Below are 20841 nucleotides of genomic sequence, written 5' to 3' on the forward strand. Positions count from 1 at the left end.
AAAAAAAAAAAGAAAAAAAAAACGCGACTAGTCGTACTAATAAATAAACTTTTACAAAAAGTAACTTTATAAACAAAACCATTCCCTATTGATTTATTTCGATGAAATTAATTAAATGACATCTGATAGAAACTGACAGAAAAAATTCTACGAATATATCGTTGTCGATCCAACTACGCTACATAGAACAAATGGTATTAATTTTCAAATACAAAGACTATGTTATTACATATTCAGGAATTATTGAAGAAAAAAAAGAAAAAGATAATATGATGATAGGAGTCTTAAAAATCGATATAAAAATAATACGATCTGGTTTAACCGCGCCCAACAATCCAAGAAACTTTTCCTTGCAACCGCAACTCTCGGTGAGTTTAATGCCGTTAAAGCACATGCGCGCGCATTTTGCAATGGCGCTGTAACCAAAGAAGGCGCGGAAAAATGGCTACGAGAGAGCAAGTATGTAAGTACTTACTTACTTACTTACTTACTTACTTACTTAGTTAGTTACTTACTTACTTGCTTATGTACTTACGTACTTACTTACTTATATACTATCACGACTGTACTATGCAATTAGAAACTGCTAATCAATGAGTTTCGCTCTCTACGCGAAGACACGCGCCGATGTCGTAAGTTCCTAAGTTTAACGCACCTGCAATGCGCGAGAATATGTGTGTGTGTCGATGACATATATGTAGGATCGATATCGAGGAAATTTATTTAGAGAACAACGACAGCGAATTCTCTCATGTCGGACTCTATCGTATTCTTCTTTCACTTGCAAGTATACTCGTCAACGAGTAAATCAGTTGTACTGTAGATATACAAATTAAAAAAAGAAAAAAAAAAATTAAACAAAAAAAAAAAGAAAAAGAAAGAAAGAAAGAAAAACAACATGTCGAATTTTATCGCGCCTATCGTTTTAGTCGATTCGTTTAATTCGATTAGAGTCGAGTACTTTCGAGTGTTTTTTTACGCATTACAAAATGAATTACAAAACGATTAATTTAGTTAGATTAATTCAGATCTCGATTTTATTTTTCGATCATTAATTTATTATCGATCAACCATTAGATTTATTTTTAATGAAAATCTAAAAGAGAGATATTGAAATGCAAAAAGGTAAGTATCCATATCTTTTTTCTTGTTTTCTTTTGAATTTCGTTAAAAATATTATTAAGTTTGTATTTCGTTAATACTCAGCTAAGAACAGATATAGCATTCGTTGAGCAACTATATAACGGGTCATTTTCCTTTCGATGACGTAAAAAATCAACTACTTCCGGTTCCACGTGTAAGAAAGTTTACTAGCTAGCCATTGTCACGAATCGCATTAACCTCCTTCCATCTTTGCTATTTCGAAGACAAAGTAAGTGAATGATAAAGAGAGAACGAAAACGGAACAAGAAAGAGAGAGAGAGAGAGAGAGAGAGAGAGAGAGAGAGAAAGTGGCTATTTTTATCGATTGATAAGATCGACAGTCAATATATAACTCATTTTCGAAAGATCAATTCAAAATAAAAATTGATTAAATCGAATTTTAAATTATAATTCGATATTCTCTATTAATAAAAACGAAATTGATCTAACCTTTTTTTGACTCCAGACAGCGTTTACAGATGGTTTTCCTCGACGATAATCGGCTTGATCGATCACATCATCGTGAATTAGGGAAGCATTATGGATCATTTCGGAATACATTGCAAGTTTTTGCTGCGATTTTGTTAAGATGCTAAAAAAATAAAATAAAATAAAAATGAAAATAATAAATAAAAGTAAAAAAATAAATTAAAAGTTTCATCAAAGAAAAAAAAAACAGTGTCTCTTGGTATTTCTGATTATTTCTTTCATTTCTTCCTTGATTCTAATCGAGCATAATCGATCGGATCTAGGAGTACCACGATCTAACTATATTAGAAAAAAAAAAAAAAAAAAAAAAAATGTCGAAAATTTTCCGTATTAGTGAAATTAAAATGTGTGTAAATATAAAATTTTTCATATTATTTTAATTAAAATGTATGTAAATATAATATACTACAGTCTCACATTAACAAAAAAAATCTTTACACAAAGTCATGTCAGCTATTATAAAACTCATGTCATTTTTCTTAAATAATATAAATGACGTACATTGCACGTGTATATAAATATGCGCGTTTTACTTTAATTTTTATTCATCGACCTTGATTATAAACTAATATAATCTATCGGATTTAGAAGTATCACGATTTAATTCTATTAAAAAAAAAAAACTATATACAAAATTTTTGTTGAAATATAAATATATGTAAACGTAATGTTCCACAGTGTCATATAAAAAAAAAAAAAAAAAAAAATCTACATAAAGTCATATCAGCTATTATAAAATTCATATGTCATGTCCGTTTAAATAATACGAACAATGTACATTATGCATGTACATAAATACGCAACGCGCGTTTTACTCTAGTTTCCATTCGCTAATCGTTCCTGTTTATATTCATCGCTATGTTCTAACCCATCTTTTTTCGTCGTTGCCGTTATGTCGCTTTCATAATTCTCATCCTAATATTTCTATCGTCGTTAAAATAATGATCGTATTTTCGAATACGATATTAATCGTATGTACACATGAAAAGGATTTATGCATGTTGTGTAAATGCAATGTTAAGATTATACAAGATATAAACAAAAAATACAATTACATTTTAGTAATTAGATATCATAAAGAAAAAAAATAAATAAATAAATAAATAAAATCGAATAACAGAAAATATCGACACTTACTTTATTTCATCCTTATGATAATTAATGGCTCGTGACATAAGAATTACAAGCAACGGTCGTATCGCTTTTCCTTTTCCATCAAAATAATACGTTGCTATCTTTCTTAACTCGTCTTGTGTCGTATTCACGTTGAGTTCCTAAAACAGAAATGATTTATTTTCATTGAGGAACGAATATTATACATTATAAATAATAAAACATATACATAATTCGATGAAAATCTTTTCGACATATTTAAGCTTACTTTAACGATTCACTCCAATCAAAAAAGAAAAAAATTAAATAAATAAATAAAAGGGGAAACGATGGAAGGGGGAGGATATACACATTAGATAATTTAGATTCCATTTGTGTTCAGGATGAAAGTTCGTCTTGGAATTTGGCCAAAAGTCGAAAGGAACGTACATATGTATATTCGCTGGGTTTCGTAAACTTACGTCATAAACATGTTCCGTTCGTCTTTTACGATCACGTGAACGGAAGCTATGATTTTCCAAAACATTCAGAGAGAAAGAATTTATACATTTATTCGTACACAAAAAATTAGAATCAGTTTTCAATCTTTTTTCTGTTATTAAATCGAGAAATTCAAATGACGTTCGATTTATCGAATTTAACTTTCAAAAATAAATGCTTTTTAAAAAGGAAGAAACATACGAGAAAAGAGAAGCACGAAATTATAAATGTAAAAACACGGATAAATAGAAATGTAACTTACGTAAAAACACGGATAAATAGAAATGTAATTTACGTAAAAACACCTACGTAAGAATGTAATTTCATGTTTGATCTTTTAACGAGTCATTAACGATTATTTAAAAATATACCGATCAACATTGACGATAAATAATTTGTTACCAAATGATCCGACGTTACGACAATTTGATGATTATTCTATCTCTTTAACAACTTACATACATACAATTTACTTTTCACACATTAACGTGCCAAGTGGATTATTTTTAATGTAATGTATATTTGAATGACATAACATCTATGTTATGTCTACTTGTATCATATAACATTTGATGTTGGATTTAATTGATTATAAGATAGTCTTATGCGTTTAAAATTACAATATTTCTGATTGCCGAGAAAATTTACGGATAAGGTAAAAACGATGTTTTCGATGTATAACAATAAATACGATATATTCTGTTGAAAAAAAAAAAAAAAAAAAAGAAGAAGAAGAAGAAAAACCAACAAGAAATACAAAGGAAAAGGATAAAAAAAAAGAAAAAAGAATAAAAAAAAAAAAAAGAAACCCACCCCAACAAACTTTGATTTTATTTTTGAGATATATAGATCATGGATGACTATATATAGAAAAGATCTGCAATATAAGGAAGCTCATTAATGTAACACCCGATATAAATGTTGAGCTTTCTAAGCAGTTTTTCACGTAAGTACTTACCTATGTGGTACCACATACCTACGTGTAGAGATACTAGATACGTGTATGCTCGTTTAACAAGTAAAAGTCTCGGTCATATGCAGACCGTGAAGCCGTGAAACCGAGCTACTGCTTGCTGGCTTTCGCTCGCTTTCGGTTCGACACAAATCATGGATTAATTCTCTTAAGAAAAAGCACCTCTATGTATAATATAATTGTAATAGTTACTTTATTCCATAGCGTTAAAACGACGGGTTCGTCATAATCATAAATATTTATTTCCTTGGTCGATCCATCCATCCATGCGAGATGTAAAAACTTTTATCTTTAGACACGACACCGACTCACCCGTATACGATTAACAATGACTATCGTCACGACGAAATTTATGGCTTTCGAACGATACCGACGACGATTACTTTAGAAGGAATCTCCCTTCCGGTTCTCTTTGCGATCCTTAAAAGAATCGATGAGTGAACCCAAAGATAAGCATCGATCGATCGATCATTGGTTGGCTTGCTGTGATTGTCCGTCTCTCTCTTTCTCTCTCTCTTTATCTCTTCCAACTCATCGTTTTTTAGTGTTACTCTATTACAGCGTCGATGTTCCATTTTATATCTCATTACTTTAAACGGACTATTATCTTAGATCATTAATTAGATCTATTTAATATTAATACATTTTTTATACTTTTTCTTCTATACTTTTTTTTCTTCTTTTTATCATTAACTTTGAAATGTACAAGTTAATGAGATCGTTTGTTGAGCGTAGTTCGTAGTTCATTTATCAGGATATTTTTATCTTTTTTAATTCGACGTTCTTTCCTCCCCTTCCCCTCTTTCTCTATCTTTCGTAATTATAAATAAAATAATAATTATAAATTTAATGATAACTTAAATTTAGCTTCAATGCTATAGGTCATTTAAAAAAATAGATAGATAAATGAGGATGGGAAATTATCGAGAAAAAAAAATAACTATTATCATAAACGAGAATAATAATTATCAAAGAATAATGATTACTATAACGAGATAATGATGCATGATAATTTTTCATCGTTCAGAGAATTATAAAAATAGGAGAAAAGTAGACGAAGACGAAGTAGAAATATATGTAGAAGTGAAAGGATTGCTTACCAATCGTATTCCATCGTATACGAGTTTAAGGTCGTCTTCTACGAGACGGTAAGGGTCGACTTGGTAATCGGGCAAGGATCCGGGCTGAATAGTTTGTATTGAACTCATCGCTCTCGCGATGCCTATCCTGCATGATGCCGTTGTCTTTTTGTTCTGTAAAAAATATAAAAATATTCGTTTTAATATACTATTTGATAATATAAAATATAAAATATATATTTACATTTTGTTTATTATATTCTTATAATATATTATTATATTATACGTGTATATATAAGAAATATATATGTGTTATATGTGTTACATATTCAATCAATAAATTATTTATGTTGTGTGTGGTATTCTCAATAGAAAACAAGAAACACTACCGTGAAAGGAATAGTTTTAAGTTTCAACATTTCACTATTTGGCTTTCTTTGTTTTCTCCTTCGATATCTAATCATTCCTATCATTTTAGTTAATCCTTATAAATAGGAAAAAGTAAGAGGCACGTATTTAATCTTGTCTTTCTATTCTTTTTCTTTTTTAATTTGTTTTATCACTACTATAGATACACGTGTACGTACATACATCATACATCATACACACATAGACAGATGTTAGAATTTTTTTATAACTTCTTATATAATGCAATTACGTTAGAAATACCTTCTAATTCTAAATCTAATACACGAGATATTATTGATTCTCTCCAACGATTCTCTCTCTCTCTCTCTCTCTCTCTCTCTCTCTCTCAAAGTATCTAATTGTTTCTAATATTATTTATTTTTTTAATCAATTCAGGAAACGAATGCCTGCTCGTAACACGTCATTTACTACTGCGTTCAGTCTGATCGTATGCCAACATTTACTACTTATCATTCTTGCAACACGCGTTCGCCTTATTACGGAGTTTTACCACTCGTACAATTGCATTCAACTTCAATCATTATTTCTAAACAATTATTAGTTATTAACGACATATTTCTATTTACGTAGCTATCATCATAGAATTTTTCATCGATGTATCATCTACACATATACATATTTCTTTATAATTAATACCAGATTATCAACAATCTAAAGAAGAACCAAAGAGAAAGGATAGAAATCATTTTTGTCAATAACGACAATTACAAAATTCATTATGCAATTGTCGATTTTATCTCTGTCCCTTTAAAAAAAAAAAAAAAAAAAAAAAAATCATCCGGTTTAATGACTTCTAATATCAAATTGTATTTCCCCCATTTTTTCTTTTTCTATCCGCATAATAATTGATATAAATTCTTTACGTTATACTTCCTTGTTCGTTATTAAATAACGAAATAAGACAGAAAAATGGAGAGAAAGAGAAAGAGAGAAAAAGAGAGCGAAAGAGAGCGAAAAAGAGAAAGGAAGAATATCTTTCTTTCGCGAGAGAACTATTTGATCGCTTTCAAAGAAATACTTACATAATCTATAACTTGGCAAGGAGTTTCATTGCAATAAAAATAAGGAGCGATTACATTCTTTCAGCACGCGCTACTTCGATACTACAAACACGGTACACGATCAATACTGTTTTTCTCTCGTCATCACGAAACTTGCTTCTGATTGTCCAACAATTTCTCAACGGCGTTCACTTCGCGTATATAAACATATAAACACACACATGTACATATTGTATACTTAGATACAAATGTATTCTTCTAGTAATAACAGTAAATAGAAAAAGAAAGATAGATTGGGAGATGTATTCTTCTATCAATAGCAATAAACGGAAAAAGAAAGATAGAGAGATACATTCTTCTTCTACGTATGAAACAGAGATAAACAGAGATAGAGATAGAAATAAAAAGAGAAAGAGAAATAGAATTCGAAAGATTAGATACGCCTAATTACGGGATATGGTAAATGTAAATGGCAACCAACTCGATAGAAAGAAAGAGAGAAAAAAGAGAGAGAGATAGAAAGAGAGAGAGAGAGAGAGAGAGAAAGAGAAAGAGAGAGAGATGGTTTCACAAGTTGGTATCTTTTGCCTACAGGATTAATCGAGGCCACGACGAAGAAGATGAAGAGTAAGACAAAGGTGCGCGTCTATATGGTAAACGTAACGGCGCGTGAACGGAGTAACGATCGATCTTTGTAAATTATTTTAACAAAGTTTATACGTGGCGGCAGTTTCTTTGCAAGTGCACGCACCGGACTCGTTAGAGATAATTTTAAATGTCAATGTTTCAGAAGAGTTAGACACTCTCAAGGCTAAACAACAATTTTCCAACCATATTTTTTCTTACTTTATCTTATTTACATACATACGATTCCTCGTTCAAATTATACATCCTTCCTTCTATTTCTATCTTTTATGTTTCTGTAATCTCTACGTAAAAAAAAAAAAAAAAAAGAAAAAAAAATGAAGAATAAGAAAAGAAAGGAAAGAAAAGAAAGAAGGATAAAAAAATGAAGGAAAAAAAAAAACGAAGAGAGAAAAAAAAGATGAAATAGAAAGAAACAAGGAAAAACGTTCGAAACATGAAATAGTATGTTAATCGGCCTTGTATAAAATTATTGCGATCAAACGTATGATTGAAACATTATATATTTATATATATATATATATGTATATTATATTGTATAATTAATATCGAATTTAAATTACCATAACTATCGAAATTTTCACGATAACAAATTCGAAATCGTTGAGACTCCATTTCCAAAGGATGTTAAAATTTTATCATACGTATGCGCGTGTAATATGTATTTACGCGCACGCACGTGTGTATGTGTCTGCGTGTATGTGTATGCAAACATACGCATATACAGAAGGTCACAGAACATTGAGCAATGACCGTCTTTGATGTGTTCCCATGCATGTCTTACAATTTTCATGACGACTTACTACATCACCAACTAACCAACCAGTTCTGGCAAAACGATAAGACAAGTTCAGTATATATCTTACTTTTATTTTCACCCACTGTAACCCTTTCTAACGAATAATGAGAAAGCCAAGGCCAGTCGAAGAAAAGTGTGCAAAAGTACGTAAATGCACACTCAATGTCTTATAACGTGGTAGAAAATTTATAAAAACGATTCTACACAAATGCATAGCTATCTTTTCTTTTTTGTTATTGTATTCTTTTTTTTTTCTTTTTTGTTCTTTTTTTTTTTTTCCTTTTTTTTTTTTATGTAGATATGCATGCAACCACGATTATACTGTGAACGAAGAAATAATGAAACAAAACGAAGAAAAATATATAGGTGTATGATTGTTCAACGTGGATATTTATGATCGTTAAGTTTTAAAAACGAAGAATATAAAGAAATCTATACCGTATTACATTGAACTATTAATCGCTGCATTATTATTACTATTATTATTTGGTTTTTTTATTTTTATTTTTATTATTTTTATTACTATTCTTTCTTCAGTTTTTTTAAACCCTAGTTTTTTTCTATACTTACCAACTTGTTAGTCGAGTAGAATATAGATCTATTGAAATGAATAAGTTTTTTAGAGAAAAATTTTTTAATCATATTGCAGGTCTTCGGTATCGCTGTACTCCCTTCTATATTTCTATCTATATTGATTCTTGTATTTAATATTTTTCTATGTTGTATATAAATGTGTTTGTGCGTGTGTATTTGTGATGGGAGATGATTCCGGTTGGTGACATTACGATTGGAATTTATTTCCACTTATTTCCATATTCATTTAATTTCTATTTTTAATGACGTCTGATTCTCTTTATTTTTTTTTTCTTCCAACTCTATTATTATAATTACTATAACAACAATAATAATTATTATTATACCATTTATATCTTATATATTAATATTAATATATATATATATATTATATATCAATTATAATATATAAACACGGTTATATGTATGTGTATATATTATTACACATTGATTTAATATTAAAACACGTACGGTCGTTTGCAATAGAAGAATATTAATAATTGATCGATACGATACATAAAGAATAAAATATTTCAAGTGAAAACAATTTTAAAATCCATGCGTATAATAAGACATTTTTTCATTCTTATCACTTTTCTTTGTGATTACGAATTTTTTCGAAAGACGATAAAAAAGAGAAAGGAAGAGTAAAGAAAATGGACGAACGAAGAAAATTTACTGATAGAATATTAAATTATATTTATGGAATCTGCTCGTGGTGCGGACGCAACGAATAACGTAATGTTTACTTGACAATTAACTACTACTACTACTACTATTACTACACTACTACTATGACTACCACTAATAATCTATTTCTACTATTACTACCACTACTAATACTATTTCTATTTCTACTTATATTAATGTTTATTCACAATTTGTTATCACCCTCTCTCTCTCTCTCTCTCTCTCTCTCTCTCTCTCTCTCTCTCTCTCTCTCTCTCTCTCTCTCTCTCTCTCTCTCTCTCTCTCTCTCTCTCTCTCTCTCTTTCTATTATTAAGACATAAAATAAAATGTAAAAGATCGTAAACGAAAGGACAATGGAAATAAAGATGAAGGAATAAACTCAAGCGAATATTACTCCAGCAACAACCATAAACACAGACATTCTATATAACGTCCGGTCCCCTTCTATAAATATTAAATTAATTCGTTGTAATAACTGTGAACTAGATTTACTCCGGCACAACCGGTTTTATGATGAAGAAAGAAAAACGAAAGAAAAAAGAAAAAAAAAAAAAAAAAGAAAAAGAAATAAAAATTTTATAACTCTAAAACCTCGACCCTGCTCGGTCGTGTCGCAAGAATTAATATCATTAATATATTACGGTAAAAAAGTCATCTCAACAAATATATTATCATACTATTTTTTTTTTTTTTTTTTTTTTTACAATTTCCATTAAACGAAATTCGAAATTAATGCATCCATCTTCACGAATATCAATTTGCAATGATAATGAAAGAGAAACTAGCATCATATGCATGATTTTAAGATGATATTATTTATTTCTTCTTTTATACCTGATCCCTTCTGTATTTTAATCATTGTTAATTATTTATGTTATTTATTACGATCTAAAACAGACAAAAACATATAATCTTTTTCGTCGGAGAATAATAATTTGACCGATGAATATCCGATTAAAATGAATGATTGAAGTAATAAAAATGAAATAAAATGAAATAAAATAATTTTAAAAAGGACATAAAAAATGTATAAAAGAAAGGTGAATTTAAAAAAAAAAAAAAAAAAGGAAAGAAAAAAAGATAAAATCTTGCCCTCTTACTCTTTCTGTTTATCTCTTTGACAGAAAATTTGCTTGTAAAATCCCTTGCCTTGAAAAAACTTTAATGAGATTATTATGTGAATTGATGGGACACAGTAGAACGTATTTACGTATGGTACACACACACACACACACACACACACACACACACACATATGGTACATATACATGTATACGTACTTCTGATCGCGAGTTGGCAGGTATGTCGTAAGATCGCGTGCCTTCTTATAGCGGTTCTGTCGCAAGACAGTCTTTAAAAGTCGCGCCTTTGAATCAACAAAGTAAGAATATCGAAGAATAATCGAGGATATCCTTATCGATTTTTTATTCGAGAACGAGCAACGATAATATTAAAAAGTGAAAAAGATCGAGCAGGATAATTGTAAAAATAAAAAAAATAAATAAATAAATAAAAAATTAAAAAAATATTAGAATCAAATTATGTGGATATACATACGATAAATAAGAACATATGAATGTACGTATGTACGAATGTATGTATGTACGTAGGTGCAAATTGAAGAAGAAAAAATCATTTGTACGTTTCTAATCGAAATTATATATGCATATGATACATAAATAGATAGATATATACATACGTATGTATGTATGTATGTATGTTGTATGTATGTACATAAGTACATAGATGCACATGTAGCCATCTACACAACTCTTCCGAGCCAAAAGGTTTTCTCTTTTAATAAAGCATTCCAAGGGAGGAGGATAACTTTCACTCGTCGATCTAAATTATTTAGTTGCTATATAGACATGAGACGAGAAAATCAATGGGAAAACGATCGATCATGTTTCTTTTGTATTATAAATTAGGATGAATAATAATGACGGCGTATATATATTCCTTATTCTTTTTCTTCTTCTTTTCTTTTCTTTTTTTTCTTTCTCTTTTTCGTCCTTTTTTTTTTTTTCATAGATCTATTGAAATGAAATATAATAGAATTTGAAAATAAACTTAATACGTCGTAAATTCCTCGAGAATATCATCCTTACGTCAATTTATTCTAATCTCGATCTGTTGGAACAATCGAAACTACATCCCACGAATAAGAGTATGGTAAACCGCAAATTAAAATACACTTTCAGAACCGTCATTAACTCGTCTCTAAGTATAATACCAACGCAAAACCACGATCATCATTATATACAATTACTAATTCGATAATAAAAACGAAGCTTGATGATGATTATACGAATAAAAAAAAAATAAATAAAAAGAAGAAAAAAGAAAGAAGAATATTAAAGTAAAATTTTGTAAACTATTCATTCTCTTTACGACATTTTTACATACATTTTATATACATTAAATATATATATATATATGTATGAACACCTACGTTTACATATTTGTATAGTTAAAAAAAATATCACACTTTGACGATATGTTCTCGAAGCTATAAAAACAAATTGTTCTTTGAATATTAGCTTTCTTTCTTTCCTTTCCTCTACGTCATGTAATTAGCGACTTGATAGAACAAATAAAAAGTGACGTATTCTCGAATACTATATCCAGACGTCGTCCTCGAAATAAAATTGAATAAAATTGAAAAATAATTTCAGTGACACCTTGCATATCTGTGCACATAAAATTTATTTAAAATAATGAACCATTTGTTCGTTTCACAAAAAATATATGATCGTACGCGAATTGTACTTTTACTGATTTCTTTTATATTTCATTTTAATATCAATAATTTCAATTAGAAATATTATTATACACACACACACATATGTATGTATATATATATATATATATATATATATAAAACAAATCACAAATAATAATTACATATTATCTATATAATATAATCTCTATTATATATTTTATTTCTTATTTGACACACACACACACACACACACACATGCATGTATTCATATTTTTTTCTCATCAATATACAATATAAATAAATAAATAAATAAATAAGTAAATGAAATGATTTAAAAAAAAAATAAAGCAAAAAAAGAGAAAAGTTTAGATTTTGATTAACAAGAATCAAGACGAAGATGGACAAAGATCTTATCGAAGAAAAAGGAGTTCTCGTTCTTCGACGGACGATATCGAATGTCAAGAGATACGGAGAGGGAAAATACACTTTCTCCGTATACTCTAAACGACCCACATTTTAGAATCGTTCGTATGGTACCTTCGTTCGTTCATTCGCTCACTCGCTCACCTTTAACGAGCGGAACGTTTCGACGAATCAAGGTCGCTCTCTCACGAATAATCCGAGTCGATGCACCGCCGGTGCATTCGCCTTCGCATTTACCTTCATCTTCTCCGTCTAGTTCGTCGAAGGACAAACTTTGTTCTCGAATCTTCAAATCTTGTTGCTCTTTTTATTTGCATCGAATTTCGTTTAAAAAAAAAAATAATAGAATAAGAAGAATAAAATAACTTTTTTATCTCCTTCATCTCATTCCTCTTACCGAAGTCATCTTATCGATAGTCATCAAACAAAGCAAAGAAATCAATTTTTTTCCCTTGAAAACAAATATTTATCGCAGCAATAATATATGGAGATAAAATATTTTTTCTCAAGTTTTTAAAAACTTAATTGGTGTTTTATATTAAGCTCGATAAAAGACGAAAAAGAACGACTAAACGATAAATCTTATCTCTTTTCTATTTTATTTCTATGAAAGCTAATCTATAAAATACATCACAAATATATTTTTGATAAGTTAGTCGAAAATAGGATAATATGACTTTGATAATAGATAATAGATAATAATGTATTATTGATATATCACGAAATGTATCTTCCAAATAAATACGACGTACGGAATATTTTGTTAGAAACTGATAAATAAAATTAATAATGACGATATTATTTCTTAGCACTGTTTTTCTTTATACATATTATATTTTTATATTATATTTTTATACTACATTTATGATATTATTTGTTAACAATCATGTAAATATAATCCCTTATCGATAAATATGAATATGCTATATTAGCTATTTTATTGACAATAGAATCAATATCTATGCAAATTCTCTGAAAATGAATTTTAATTTTATTTTCTATCTTAATTAACCAAGCCAAAAACGATACGATTCAAACGGCACATTTATGTCTAACCAAATGAAAAGGAAGTAAACATAATCATTTAACTATACGATAGATGAAAATAACCTTGATCTCGGAATCATTTCGTAAATATTCTTTTCGTGTATGTGTATTTCCACGTGCCAAGAGCAAAAAGGTTGTCGACCTTCAAATATAAAGATCATAGAGATGTTCTCTAGTAGGAAAATAAATAAATAAAAGAGAGAGATAAAAAAGAACAGTGGAAGGGATAAAAGAAACATCGAGGAGTGGGGAAATCACCAAACAACGTCGAAGAAAGTTTGTAACTGAATAAAGAGGGAAACGAGAGAGAGAGAGAGAGAGAGAGAGAGAGAGAGAGAGAGAGAGAGAGAGAGAGAGAGAGAGAGAGAGAGAGAGAGGGAGAGAGAGAGAGAGATAAACGGCATCGTCGATTCGAAAGGAATTCGAAGAGAGATTCAATGATCTTTCTCTCCTTTTGACCAATAAAATATCTCTTGAATTGTAAACTCGATTATACGTACGCAGAAAATAGACCTACTTGAAAGATTTTAAAGAGAAAATCATATATATGTATATCAATAAATCCTTTGAAAATCGATAATCATTATCAACGAATGACGAATTCTTGAAAAGTTTTGTTCGCATTAAATAAATAAATAATCGTTATGATTAAAAATAATAACCCCCAGAAAAATCAAGAACGAGAAATAAATTTAATATAAAGGATAAATGTAAGGTCAAAATAAAAGGTAAAATACGTCGAAATTATTTACGATCGAAACGAAAAATCTGTCCTCGGCCGACTTTAAACTTTCCTACCCTTATAAATCAAATTGTGAAACACGATTGAATTTTGTTCGGTTCGAATAAAAATTCTATACGCTTCGACTTAACAACTGAAGGTGAAAGCGGTTTTCACATTTTCCTAAAAATTTATTAATGAAAATATTTTCTAAGAATTTCTTTATTTTCTTCGTAAACGATAATTCCTTTCTTTTTTCTTTTTTCCATTTTTGTTTCTTGCTATTATTATCATCATCATTATATTTCTTTTCTTTTTTTTTTTTTTGTTTGAAGAAAAAAGAGAAAGAGATCCTTTATCAAATTTCGACGTTGCGTAAAAGTTGCAGCATTATAAGGTGATTTTATGTAACATCGAGAGAAGCCGGAATGAATGTCTCACGTTCAGAATTATTTAACGCTGCCCAATCGGTTGTCTGTCATGAGGACTAATCAAACTTTCACTCCATCTTTCGACAGATATATATATATATATATATATATATATATATATATATATATGTATATGTACATAGTTTCTTTATTCTTAAAATACGTGGGAGAGAAAACAAGAAAAATTCTCGCATTGAGAATTTCAATGCATATAAATAATAGAAAAGAATATATATATATATATATATATATATATATATATATATACTCATATGTGTGAATTTTGAAAAAATATTGAAAAAAGTAGTCAAAGAGAAAGAGAAAACGATGAACACGTATTTAATTCGTATATCTCCGACGTTTTGGTGTGAGAAAGTGGAGTGCTGAAATAAGTATTATTATCATTACGTTAATTCGAATGACCTTGACGCATGTCGATTTTATTTTCTTCTTTCTTTCTCCTTCACGAGAAAATAAAATAGAAAGCTAGTCGAGTCGCAGATGGAGCGTTGTTAAAAATTAATTAAATACCTTACGTCGAAGGGATCTTAACTAATTATCAATATAACTCTAACGATGAGTGTAAAAAAGAAAAAGGACATTACATAATTAGATGAAACGATATAAGGAGGGCTAGTAGCAAACAGAAACTCAAAGTATACAAAAGAAAAATGTTGGCATAAAGAAAACGATGAACCATTTGGTCGGCCAGCACATAATGGTATATGTACATACCTACCATATATATGTACATACATACTTACTAACGCATACACATGAGAAAAAAATGTACAGACATACAAAGAGAGCGATATAATCGCGTTCAACTTTTACTGCGATTCACATTTGGGTATCGAGGGCACTCTAGACGTCATTCTCGTCCACCAGGTGAAACTGACCATTTTGTTTGACCGCTACTAATGAAATATAATTTTTTAAATGTTCTCATTTATTTAAAATTATATAAAATTTATTTCCATCATTTTCACTTCTTCTCAATCGATTGAAAAATATTATTCAATCCTAATTAATAGAATTACTACATCCTTCCTAAATATATAAGATTAAATAAATAAAATATTCATTCTTACTTCAACAGTTAATTATTTATGATATCATTTGATTAATTATATTCTGTCGTGTCGATCATTTTATTTATCTCTTTTTACTTAATTTTTCTTCTTTTGAATCTACTTTAAACAAATTCTGTTTAATTATTAATCGTTCAATTAATACACAGAATGGGGAATTAATACACAGGAAATTAATAAGACTTACTCAATTTTTTATGAAATTAAATATAAGATACGCATATTTCTATGAACGGTTATATTTATGACATCATTTTATTAATCACATCTATTTATGTCAAAGATCACGAAGAGGAATTACTTTATGAAATTAATATCAATATAATGTTGTAACAAAGTCGTTATCAGGATAGATCCTCATTAAGGATTTACGAATTAACTCGAAGATCGGGGATTTCTCGAGGAAAAGGAAGAGAAGGAAAAAGATCCTTGGAGTTTCGCGACGAATCTCTAAGAATTTTCGTGACAAGATTGACAATGGGAATAAGAAGGATTATTTGTATTACAATAAAATATGCATGCTGCGACGTCTCCTTCGATATATATGTACGGGTCGATTACCAAGCAGAGTCTACGCGCATTTATTTGCATTGGAAAAAATGCGGAAGAAACAAGAGGGAAAGCCCGACGTAAGAAATTAGACGAGTTAATTTGAAAATTTATTCGTAAGAAAACCAGAGAAGGAGGGAGGGAGAGAGAGAAAGAGAGAGAGAGAGAGACTTAATAGAAAAGGAAAAAAGGGATAAAGAAATTTTATATTCAGATTTTAAGGGGAAAAAAAAAAAGAAAAAAAAATTTACTCCGATTATTAGATATATTTATCCACACTTTATTTGTTTATTTTCTATTTTTATTATTATAATTATCATTATTAATTAACATTTATTATTATTAATTTCTTATGATATTTATTTTTAATTTTGATATTGCCAAAATTGCATATCGATAAATATAAATTATTTATATCATTAATCATTTTTTTAAGGATCAACATATCTTTTCAAATTTATCTTATAATTAAAAATCAAATGTCTACTTATAAAACGATTATGTTTTATCTTTAGAATATCCCACCATCTTTAAATATTAAAAATTCTTAAAAGAGATACATGACGGAACAAAAAAAATAATAATAATAAAGAAGAAAAGACAGTTATCTCACGTTTCGTTATGTTGTTTCATCCCGATGTTACGCGTGTGAAATATCTACAGAAATAAAATCCAATCTATTCACATATCGACGTAGATTCCGTGAGTTCTCCGTTCATTCATGCAGGTAACGTTCAATTGACGCACTCGCGACAATGAATGATTCATCTGTTACTCCGTGAATGAAGAAGTCGTACGAATGTGTTAATATTTGCCATAAATTACAATTACTTCTTCTACATTTCTATTTACTAATGATCTAATATTATTATTGAAATAAACGTGAAATGCATGCACTCAAAATAAAAAAAAAATGAGAGAGAGAGAGAGAAAAAGAGAAAGAGTGAGTGAGAGAGAGAGAGAGAGAGAGAGAGAGAGAGAGAGAGAGAGAGAGAGAGAGAGAGAGAGAGAGAAAGTATATTAAAAAAAATATTTCGAGTGTCTTATGATCAATCAAAAAAATAAATCGATCGATTAATAACCTTGTCATGAATCGATCAGTTTAGATGATCCTTCTTCTTTGGTATAGGTTTATGAAGATTAGATCGACGAAATCGCTCATCAAGTCTTACGTGACGACATTTTTTAATAAAGTATTTATTACATAAATTATTTGATCTGCATATATATATATATATATAATTTTCGGTTTGTATAAACCAAATAATAATAAAAATGTGGTACATAGAATAGACAAAATCTGTATTATACTTGCGTTTCTTTTTTCTTTTTTTTTTTTTTTTTTATATATACGCATCTTTTTATACATTTTTTAATTACTTCGAAATATTATCACTTCGAAAGAAGAAATCGTTTCGAATCGAAATTATTTAAAAGGATCGTCATTATAACTAATTTCATTTTTGATTTAAATTTTAAAAATCAATCCATACCAATTAGAAAATAAAATGAGGACGATATGAAGGAATACTTATTGTATCAATTGAAATTTTCATTTCGCTCGATACTTGTAATGAAAGTTATTATAGCGTAACATAACACGTGTATGAATATTATATTACATTCCATACGAACAAACTAAGGCGATAGCAATTATCTTGTACTATCCTTTGGTACTTATAGAAATTTTATGTGTCATAAGATCAAAGAGGAATTAGCTGACCTATTAAGCAATAATAAATTAAAATACATATAATTCACATTTCGTGGAATTTCGTAATAAAAAAAATTTTTTATTTTTTTCTTTCTTTGAAATATACAAAGATTTGTTTTTTTCTATTTTTCTTTTTTTTTTTTTTTGCATACAAAATGATGACTGTACTTTAACGATGTATCATTAACGATAATAAAAATGTTAATAAAACTATATATTAATTGTAAAACCATACATTAATAAAAAAAAAAAAAAAACTGGACAGATCGATGATTATTTTGTAATAACTATATATACTCGCAACGATTATAAAACATTTACCTTTAGAATTTCCTCTCTCTCTTTCTCTCTCTCTCTCTCACACACACACACACACACACACCCTCTGTGTCTATCTCTCTATTTAGAATGAATATTGCACAAGATAAAAGAATTCAAATCGACTAGATGAAATAGAAATAAAAAATAAATAAGAAAAAAGAGATAAGTTCCTAAAGCAATAAGATCGACTCGATTTTCCTATCCACATAAAGTAATAATTAAAGTCGATTCAAACGATATATTATAATTTACGTACTCAGATATCTTATGATTGAACAAAAAATTTGGTGTTTTTATACGTAAGAAAAACGTAAGACAGTGTATGTGGAAACAATAAGAGAAGATAAGAAAAACATTTATTTCGTATATGTCAAAAAAAGTCGAATCATTTTTATCGTCTCACGAAGATTTCTCGTAAATAATCGGCTAACCTACTTTACGAGAAAGATCTCGAAAATTTCGTTCTCATTTTTACAACCGGTTCCCATTCGCCAATTGGATAATATTTACCATTGCGAGGCTAACGTTATAAACTCAAAGAATATTTCTAGATTCTAGCAAAGGGAATGTTTACCCAAAGCTTGCGCAATACGAATAAGCAAGTCGTCCAATCTATGGCTAAGCAAGGCGTGCCATTTAAGTCATTCGAAGAATTTCAAAATCCAACTCTTTCGACTTTTGTACGAGAAAGTTTCCCAGCATATTTAACATTCGAAACTCAACGTAACCGTCATCGACGAAATCTATTTTCTAAAATATACCTACTTATTTCCTCGATATATTTCTCTCTTTCTTTGCATTAAAAAATTTTTATATATATTATAATCTACAAATTCTCGTTTTCTTCTCTAAAAATAAAACACTCCTGTTTAATGATCGAACACAAGTATTTCCGATTTCGATAGAGATCTCAAATTAGATAAAAACTGATTAGGCAAGAAATATATCTTGTCAACATATTACGACATTAATAATATTTCTTACTTCGTAATATAGTGATATGCGTATGATTTCTATCCTACTACGTCGCGCCATACGACGTTTTGAATTCGAAAGTTAAAACGAGTCGAGTGCGCATGCGTCGATCGTATAAGCATCGCTCTTTTAGTCAAGTGAGTACTTCAATAAATTAAACGTAAAATAACTACAAAAAAGGATGGATTTTATGCGTTAAACAATCGTTATTTTTTTTTTCACATATTCATCCTTTCCTTTTTAGAAACGAACGGAGAAAATTTTTATTTTAAATGTTCATTACGAGACGAGAGTTAGAATCACGTTGTCGCACGCGTCGCATGTCGTCTGCTATAAACAGCTGTTCCGACAGAAGGCGCAGAAGAGCGCAAAATTCATTCGTTCGTTTTCTGAACAGCTCGGAAGCAAACGAATGAAAATTTTCTTTTAGATTCGAAACATTGTCGACGAAAGACTAACAACTGATATAACATCAAAATCGACGCAAAATTTTTATTCGATAAAAAAATGATCGATAAAAATCATTTTTAACAAAAATATATATCTATGTAGGTAAATTCGGCGCTGTCCACATATTATATAAGTTTTAACAAACTAAAGGATAATAATGGCAACGATTGCTTTGGCGATCTTTGCAACCGAGAAGGTTTTACGTAATCTCTCAAGATACCAATGACTTTTCAATGACTTTCTCTTAAAAGAACTTTCAAGTTTCGTTGATTCCCCTGTCCTTGTGTAAAATCAAAGTCAATTAGATTTCAGAACGACGGAAATATGAGACGGATAATGCGCGCGCCTTAGTTTAATTAAATAGTTCACACCGGTTTAGGTTATGTCCAAATGACGTACGAAATCTCGAGAAAGCTGAATGAAAGCGATCGAATTATGTTTTCCAATCGTAAAGTACGATCGAAAGGTACACTTAAACGATAAAGAAAACGTATTAACATGAAGAACTTTCGAAATTATTATCGATTAATATTATCCATGCTACACATTTTATTCGTAAAGACTTCGTAATAAACGATATAAAAAGAAAGCGAATGAGAGTACGACTTACTTGACATTGTTTCACCGTCGGACCTATGACTCGTTCGATCTCCACTCGTGACTTGGTAAACGTCGTCGAAAGTTTCTTTCGTATTTGAGAGAAATGTCCGAACTGGCACAGTTTTTCCGCACGAGCACAGAGCCGACTCGACCCTATACACGCCATAGCGAAAACTGTAGTGAGTCGAGCCGGCCAACTTGTGAAGACTTTCGACCTAGACTAGTCCCCACCGGTGCTTCCCGATGAAGACTCCACCCCTCTCCCCCCCACTCTACCACCTCTTCTTTGCTCACCTTTCGTTTTCCTACTAAGTTATCTCTTTAAATTTACACTCCCAACGAACACGTTCCTTCTCCATGCGAGAGAGTTTGTGTACGAGCC

The 20841-nt window shown here is 29.5% G+C and overlaps 1 protein-coding gene across 2 annotated transcripts in view; it reads right to left on the reverse strand.

The window, feature by feature from the left end:
- Positions 1–20716, reverse strand: part of LOC122631976 (all trans-polyprenyl-diphosphate synthase PDSS1) — a 24371-nt gene extending 3655 nt beyond the window's left edge. The window contains exons 1-4 of one of the 2 annotated variants that reach the window (XM_043818276.1): positions 20470–20716; positions 5299–5451; positions 2770–2906; positions 1594–1735 (exon numbers count right to left, since the gene is read on the reverse strand). In XM_043818276.1, coding sequence (XP_043674211.1) covers positions 1594–1735; positions 2770–2906; positions 5299–5451; positions 20470–20625 — 588 coding nt within the window. In that variant the 5' untranslated portion in view covers positions 20626–20716. Of the gene's footprint in view, positions 1–1593; positions 1736–2769; positions 2907–5298; positions 5452–6728; positions 6816–20469 lie in introns of those variants that run through there. The other variant, XM_043818277.1, reaches the window with a different exon arrangement.
- Positions 20717–20841: the final 125 nt, after the last annotated feature.

Source organism: Vespula pensylvanica, chromosome 9, assembly GCF_014466175.1.
Source record: "Vespula pensylvanica isolate Volc-1 chromosome 9, ASM1446617v1, whole genome shotgun sequence".
Classification (NCBI taxonomy): Eukaryota; Metazoa; Arthropoda; class Insecta; order Hymenoptera; family Vespidae; genus Vespula; species Vespula pensylvanica.